The sequence below is a fragment of the Rhineura floridana genome, chromosome 1, assembly GCF_030035675.1.
Source record: "Rhineura floridana isolate rRhiFlo1 chromosome 1, rRhiFlo1.hap2, whole genome shotgun sequence".
Classification (NCBI taxonomy): Eukaryota; Metazoa; Chordata; class Lepidosauria; order Squamata; family Rhineuridae; genus Rhineura; species Rhineura floridana.
The window spans coordinates 291,037,579-291,046,172 of record NC_084480.1 but is presented as its reverse complement, the minus strand read 5'-3'; the positions used below and the strand labels follow the sequence as shown (position 1 = coordinate 291,046,172).

Sequence of the window (8,594 nt, the reverse complement as noted above, 5' to 3'; positions counted from 1 at the left end):
CCCAAAATCATGGGAACTGTAGTTTGCTAAGGGGAGAGTTCCTGAGAATTGTTAGGAGGCCCCTATTCCTCTCACAGAATTACAATTCCCAGAGTTCCCTGAGAAGAAGGATTGCCTGTTAAACCACTCTGGGAATTGTAGCTCTGGGAGGAGGAAAGGGGTCTCCTAACAACTCTCTGCACTCTTCACAAACTACACTTCCCAGGATTCTTTGGGGGAAGCCATGGCAGATTAAAGTGGTATGATATGGCTTTAACGTATAGTTGAGATGAGGCCTCCTTCTCCTTTGGCTATTTTTTAACTCAAAATCTACTGCTGTACGACCCATAAGAAAACATGAATACTAGTTAGCAGGAAGGGGAATTCTGAATGTAAAGAATAGCTGCAAAGGACCATATTAACCATTCTCTCCCCACTATTCCGCTATTTAAGTATGAATATTCCTGTGGTTATTTTTTGCTTTAAAAAAATATCCAGATGACTCTTACACATTTGGCTCTTACTTTGTTGGCTATATGGTCATTGCCCTCAAAAACACAGATCATCTCTTGAGGGTGTTCAGATGCAAAAGAGGGCAGAGTTCTTGCTCTGGGCTCCTTCTTGGAGGAAGGGCAGGACATAAATTTAATAAATAAATAATAGCTGTGGAATTTCAGCAGGTATCATGCAAGGATAGCTCCATCTTTGCAATACTCTCTTCAATTAAATGTGCAGGGGCCCTGTCCTTTTTCTCTCTGGGCCGCCCTATATCCTTTTCCTGGTCTGTGTATTTTGTACTCAGTTTTGATTAATCTGAATTAGAGACCATTCCCTGGTTGCATCCCCACAATAATTAGTGCAGGTCAGAATCTCCACTTCACCCATAAATGTGTTGAAATAATTGCACAATCTTATCACTCTTTAACCAGAATGGAGTGCTATTGGAGGTTTAAAGATGTTAAGGTATAGTCCATCCATGTTAGTTCCTGTGTATGTACCTCTAGACCAGGGCTGGGGATCCTTTTTTCATTCCAAGGACTGCATTCCCTCATGGACCACCTTCTCGGGGCCGAATGCCAGTGGAGGGCATGCCCAGAAGCAGAAGTGGGCAGAGAGATGGATGTGATTCTTACCTTTGTACAGATCAGTAGTCTACATTCCAGCCCAGCAACAGTCAGAAGCTTCAGCACATACCCACACCCAGTTCTCCATCCAAGCAAGCAAGGGGCATTGTCACAGTTCAAGGGCACAGTCCAGTCAGGGAAATGGCCTAAAGGGGTGGATGTAGCAGGATTGGTGAGAGATGCAATCTGGGAGAGTTCCAAGGGCATGATAGGCAAGGAGAGCTGTGCCTGAGTTTCCCCACACCTATCCTATTTGTGTGATGCACAAATAGCATCACCAGTTATTTTTCACCCTGCTCATTTACATACTTGAATCTTATTGGCTGGAACAATTTTGAATTCTCGTGCTTAATGGTTAGGTACCAATATGCTTCTCATGGTTGTTATCCTGGTCCCAGAGAACAACAGAAACAAATCAATGGTGTTACATCTTTTTATTGAATCACCAATTGCTAATATCAGCAATTAGAGTTCAGAGGTTTGGAGGGTGAAACAAGCAGGAGCTTGGAGAACATAAGGGTAGCTAACACTTTTTTGGCCCGAGAGTCACATTCACCTTCAGCCAACCTTCTGGGGGCAGCATGTTTGTAGTGGGTGTGGCCACCCCACACTCATGCACGTACAGGGTCTACACGCACACACACACACCCCTCTGCTCACCCCAGCACTGTTTCTATTTATTTAGTTTTTCATTTTGTTACCTGTACCAAAATCAGTGGCAGAGTAGGAATAAGATAACTGGTTGTAAAGAACCAAAGACAATGAAGGAATGGACGTATTAAGGCAGGACCAAGAATTTTTGCCAGAGGTTTTTTGAATGCCATTTTAACAATTGAAAGGGCCATACACAAAATTCATTTCCTGAAGGCAATGATTTGAAAGCAAATCCTGTTAGCAAGTAAATCCAACTTGTATCTTTCTCTTTCCCTTGAGAGGAACTAGTTCTTTTTAAATGTGAGGCCTGCACACAATAGCTAACACCTGTCTTTTACAGAAAAAGATTATAAATGTACTACATTTTCCCTTTGTTCTTCTCCCTTAAGAGCTCTTAACTCCATGCCAATATCTCAGTAATCTCATCTTGCTATTAAATATTTGCATACCCAACCTGAAAATGAGAGAGTTAATGGGTGCAAAGAAAAATTGGATATATTCTACCCATTTATAAAATTTTATATCTGTCCTTGGAGATGTGGAATTTTGGATTAATCACCCTAGAATAGCAATGGGAGCAAAGAATATCATTAGTTTAAAAACTCTGCTGGCTCCACTTATAGAGGATATTGCATGATAAATTTTAAGCTGATGCTTACACAGTGCCCCAGTGGGAATAGAAAAATGTTATTTCCCCCCAAAGCTATTCGTCCCTCCTCCACAGCATCAGAGATGTTCACAACTGAAGATAGCAGCTCAAGAATTAAGAACATTTTACCAAGGGAAATTGCAATGGATGGCTTTATACTTTGTACTTTAACCTGCGGAATCCAGTTGGCCAGATTGTTGTGGGGCTGAAATTAGTTTTCTGTGATGGAACTGCACAATGGACTGATAAACAAGGGGCTTCTTTTATTTAACCCTCCAATATATGGCATTCATGTCTGGAACCTCTGCTCATATTTCAGTAAGCCTCTTCTTTGTCTTTTAGGCATCATTGGCATACTACCCTGTGCCTGCTCCTGCCCTCTACTTATGGCTGGTAGCATGCTGTAAGTTGAATAATATAATCCTCTATATTGGATCATATCCCAGTCCGGGAAGTTGGGAAAAAGAGGGTGTGCAGACTTCAGGCATGTGGGATCTGTTTTGTTTTTTATTACATCCCCAGGCCCCACCAACCACAGGACCCTTCATTTCAGCCATATAATTTGGACAGAAAGGAGCACTTTGTTGCTGCTATTTTTTAAATAATTGGGAGTCAGAAATCTTTGCTGATCTACTGCAAATAACTCCCAAGACTTACTGATCTTGGATCTACATTCTGCCCACCTGTGGAATTCCGTGCAGGACATGAAATAATGGGCTCAAGTTGCAGGAAGCCAGATTTTGACTGGACATCAGGAAAAACGTCCTAATTGCTAGAGTGGTACCACAATGGAACCAGTTACCTAGGGAGGTGGTGGGCTCTCCAACACTGGAGGCATTCGAGAGGCATCTGGACAGGCATCTGTCGGGCATGCTTTAATTTGGATTCCTGCATGGAATTGGATGGCCTTATAGGCCCCTTACAACTCTTCGATTCTATGATTTTATGATAATGGATTTTCCTTCCAGCTGTAACATAAATAACTAAATCTTGTGAAGGCAGGGTTCTATGAAGGCTTTGTTGCTTTGTTTAACTCAACAAATTAATCCATGTTCTCCCCTGTGGGGTTTTTAAAGCTACCTTACATTACATTGCCCCATTTTGTGTTCCTAAGAAGTCTTGACAGACATAAAACATTGCTAGTTTGATCCAAATCAGGTGAGCAATTACATTTCTAGATGTGTCATGGCTACACTTTGAATTCAAGAAACTAGTCTAGGATGGATAAATTGAGTTGTTAATTGAGGTCTGAGCAGAGGAAAGGTAGGGCACAGATTTCAAGGGTTTATCTGTGATTCTCTGGATGCTGTTGGACTCCAACTCCCATTGGCCCCAGCAAAGCATGGACCATGGTCAAGATAGGGGCAGTAGTAGTCCAGAAACATCTGGAAGGTGACAGATTCTCCACAAGAATGAAACTGGAACGTTATTGGTGTATAATTGCTAAGGTTATCTTTTTGTTCACTCTGAGTTTGTGCTCAGCTCTAGATCTGGCAGTGTGTGCTCCTGGGTTTGTAAGTGCTCAAGGCATCTCCTGGGCTGTATATGGTTAAATGTTTAGCAAGCCGATACAAATACAAACACTTCAATTATGTCTGTTTGCAGAACCTAATATTTACAGAATGGCCATAGTTCAGTGGCAGAGCATCTGCCTTGCATGCAGGAGGTCCCAGGTTCGATCCCCAACTTCTTCAGGTAGAGCTGGGAGACGCTTCTGCCTGAAACCCTGGAGAGCCACTGCCAGTCATTGTAGACAATACTAAGCTAGATAGACAAGTGGACTGACTTGGTATGAGGCAGCTTCCTATGTTCCTACATTATGCTGGAAGCCAATGCAGAACCTCAATATTTACAAACATCTGTCACAAAATCCTTTCAATATGCGCTGCTGAGGTTGGAACTCAGGACAATGAGATGAATATTTTCCAGGGCTGGATTATGTAACTGGGCTTAGAACAGTATGATGGAAGACTCCTTGCTTGATAGGGCTGGCCCCAGGCATGCCAGGGCCCTTGGATACCAGCCTGACCTGGGCCCCTTCGCTCCCCTTGCGCGATCCACAGAAGCAGCCATGGCTCATCAGACAGGAGCTTCCAAGCCGCTCACCATCCACCGCTTCACCTGCCTTTCTCTCTGCTGTTTTTTGCGTGTAGCATGCGTGCGTGCCATCAACCAAGATGCCCCTTAGGGAAACCTCGGCCGCCATCTTGATTGATGGCAAACCGCAAAAAACAGCAGAGAGAAAGGTAGGTGAACCAGAGGGATGGTGGGCGTCTCGGAAGCTCCTGTCTGGCGAGCAGAGGGGCCCTGTAGCTCCAGGGGCCCTCGGGCCAGTGCTCCACCTGGCCACCCTTTAGAACCGGCCCTGTTGCTTGAACAGCTTCAGATTGTTCATCCCTTCTCTTGCACTATGTTAATGAAATACTGACATGGGACAGAGACACTACAATTAAGATTGTACTATGTTAGAATATTCCACAACCAACCACTTAATTTATTGAGCTTTAGAAGCCCTTGTAAATGAATAAATTACTGCCAGAACAGTCTGATGATCTGGAATTTTATTCCATCCATATACATGCATAGTAACAACATTTGTTGAGAAATTATTTCTATCAGAAGTAGAACATTATCTCTGTGATCACCAGTTGCAGTATTGCTACTTTTATATTTAAATATATCTTATAAATGAATTAGATTCATACTTGCAGCATTGAGTAAAGGTTTTCATTTTGACTGTGCCTTTCAAAAGATAAAACTGATAGATATGACCTCATTACTTACAATACTGCTTCCAGTAATTTTTGTTCATTCTTCATAAAGTATTGCATTTAACAGCAAAGGTTTAAAAATCGAGACAGAGATGCGTCAGCAAAAGAAAATACAAGTACTATACAAGGGGAAAAAAATGCCACCTTCGTTTTAACGGACATTTCGGGTTAAGAAAGTGGACAGAAACATACTGCTACATACAAATGCAAAGCCTAGTGACTAAGGTACTGTATCTGCTAAAATATAAAATGCAAACTGAGCCAAATTCTTTTAAAAAATTAAAATTGAAATTTTAAGGCGAACTTTACAGCATAGTTGAAACTTTTTGCAAGTTATATTTTAGCATCTACATATATCTGCAATAGCATATAAGGGAGGAAAATCAGGATACACAGGTGCTTTTGAAGCTATTTCTAAAATGCTTTTCCGTATAGTTTGTGACTATTTTCTTTAAAATCTACTATACAGTGCAAACCATATGTGCTACACAATAACTATACAATAACATTACAAATGACTTTAATATAAAGTTTTTTTAAAAAATAAAAATAACTACAGCTATGAATACTGCTGGTAAAATAAATTAATTGTTTTGATAATGGCACCAAGAATACACTTTACTAATGGACCATAATGGAAGTACACCTTTAAAGTTTTTAACTCAGCAATAATGAATTAACGCCTGATTGTCCAGAAGTAATACAAACAGCTCTCTTTCAGACTCATATGGAACAATATACTAAACACAGGTACCAAAGGTAGACCAACTATTTTCATTTGACATGTTCTGCTGCATGTGAAGAGCAATAAAACTTCTTATGAGTTATAAAGTTTGATAGGTTGTTGAACTGGATGTCACACAGGCGGCAATACTTTCCACTGGTAGGAGCCGGAGTGGATCCATTCACGCCTTTTGCTATACTAGATAACTGTTCTTCTGCTGCAGGAATTGTTGGAGAGACATTTTCATTGGCAGCTAAAGCATTATCAGAGGCCCAAGATGGAGATTTGTGTCCATCTTCATGCTGCTGAGGATTCTGGGAAATGTTCTCTTGCTGAGGATTTGCTGCAGGCCTTTCCTCCTGTTTTAGTCCACCATTAACTATAACCATGCCTCTGTTTTTTGGCAGCAGTGGCAGAGATTCTTTCTTCTGTACAGGGCACCCATTTGAGGGGGTCTGATCCTTCAGAGAATCACCTTCTGCATTTGTAGTTTGATCTGCATCATTATTATGAACAGCAAGGGAACTAGAAATGTAATCACTTGGCTTTATTCCATAATAAGGAGAAAGCTGATCTGCTCCTTTAGCTTTCTTTATTGCTCCTGGATAAAGGCATTGTGGAAGAAACAAATGTTTGTTTTCTTCTTTTGAAGCGATGAGCTGGGCAGCTTCACTAAAGACCTTAAGTCCTTGAAGAGTTGCTAAGTGTGTAGAAAATAAGTTCCCGTTGGTAGAAGACAGTTTTGAATTTCCGTTTTTCTCACATTTGATTATGCTTCGTTCATAACTGACTTCAGGGCTGTTCCGTTCACTTTCTGGATTTTGAAATACTTTGCCATCAAGTTGGCCAATTTCATTACGCTGATGCACAGTGACAGGGCAGAAATTCTGCTTATGAGCTAGGTAATTCTCTACCTTGTTAAAACTGATCTTGCAGACTGTGCATTCATGGTAGTCCAGCAATCTTTTTGGGGAAGCAGATGTCCTATCAGACTGGGACAAGCATTTTTTGCTGAGATCTATAGGTACGTCCATTTCCAGGCAAGAAACTGTGGAATGTGGTGTGTCACACTTTGAGGCTGGAACACATTTATTAATCGATAGTGATGTTTCTAAATGCTTTGAGACTATTCCTGGAAAGATATCGCAGCGTGAATGGTAGCACTCCCCAAGGCCATCAGCTGGTTCTTGAGAAGACGTACATGGGTTGGCAAGATTAGCCACTTCAAGAAAACGTTGCTGGACCAGCTGCGGCCTTTGCTCTTGTTCTGGTAGGCACATCTCATACATCTTCCTTCGCTTGCGTGTGCGCATGGTCCTCTGCATGGCAGGCACTTTGTTGGAAGCAGATCTTTTAAGTGGAGGATCATGGCGCGTAGCACAATAATACTGCTTGTGGACCATGTACGTTTCATGCCTACTGAAAGTAATATTGCAAGCCTCACATGTGGTTTTGTTAGGATCACTTTCTCCTTCTATTAAAGGAGTAGTAGTTAAGTTCTTGCTATCGGATGGTTTCCCATTCATTTTCTCTTCACTGTTGGCAGCATTTGACAGCTTCTTCACTTGAGATGAAAAGTCTTTTTCATGCCCCTTTCCGTTTGGCCCAATCATGTCTAATACAGTGGAAGAGTTGATGCAGGATGTCTGAAGGAGCTGATTCTCTGGGTCTGAAGTGTGAGGTGTAGTACTCAAAATGTTGATAGAATTTTGACCATTGTTGGGACTCACAGCCTCAGGCATCTTTTCTGAAACACTGCCAAAATCTGGCGACTTTGCCATTTGTTGCCATCGGCTGCTGCAGTAATGTTTTTTGTGTACTAAGTAATTGTCTAGATTGTTGAAGGTTATGTTGCACTCAAAACAGGTAGCTCCTTTTGGCATGAGTGGACTGTAAATGACAGGAGGATAATTGTTACTTCCATGTCTCAACCTTCGATGGACCAACTCAGACATTTTTGCTAAGATTTCAGAAGCCTGAGGAACAACTGTGATGTCCTGGGGAAAAGCAAACTGAGAAAGAAAAGGTCCCATTGGAAAAGACGGACCAAGATTAGACTGGACTGGGGATGAGGCAAGCCTTGGGCTAGATGGCTCAGATTTTATTTTTGTGTAGGAAAAGCTTTGCTTATTTGTGACAGGCTGTGTTTCTGGCCTCTGATTTGGAAGGAAAAGGGGAGTCTTTTTTTCACATTTGTCAAGCTCAGTGTCAGAGCTTGCATCCTTTGTCTGCATTGTCTTTTGACTTTGGGACCCATCATTTCTGTTCAGCAGATCTGCAGTTACTTGCAAAGTCTCTTCATTGCCACTTGGAGAGTGTTCAGTATCACTTTCTCTCTGCAGTTTGTTGCCAGAGACATGTAGATCTTGGTGCTGCAGCAACTCCCTCTGAGTTTGGAAGCCAAAATGGCAATTCGTGCATCTAAAGGCAGCTTGAGTGAGATGTGAGAACAGGTGCTGATGGAAGTTAATCACAGAGTCTGCGGTGTAGTTGCAAACTGTACATTTTAGGCTAGAGCCAGAGGGGAGAAATTCTTCCATTTTTACTCCTGTGAAAGGGGTACAAAAATAAATAAATAAAAATATGGCAAGTTAATTTGAGTCATTTGTCGTCCCCCCAAGTATATTTAATTAAAAACAATGATACATAATCCTTATTTGGTTACTTCTAAATTTTATAACCCAGGGCAGTTA

General features: G+C 41.6%; 1 protein-coding gene across 11 annotated transcripts in view; it reads right to left on the bottom strand.

Annotated features, from left to right (window-relative positions):
• Nucleotides 1–4,980: 4,980 nt before the first annotated feature.
• The window catches only part of ZFPM2 (zinc finger protein, FOG family member 2), a 529,061-nt gene continuing 525,447 nt past the window's right edge, over nucleotides 4,981–8,594 (bottom strand). For all 11 annotated transcript variants that reach the window (XM_061604835.1, XM_061604878.1, XM_061604862.1 and 8 more), the window contains one exon: nucleotides 4,981–8,449. In XM_061604835.1, coding sequence (XP_061460819.1) covers nucleotides 5,952–8,449 — 2,498 coding nt within the window. In that variant the 3' untranslated portion in view covers nucleotides 4,981–5,951. The remainder of the gene's footprint in view (nucleotides 8,450–8,594) is intronic.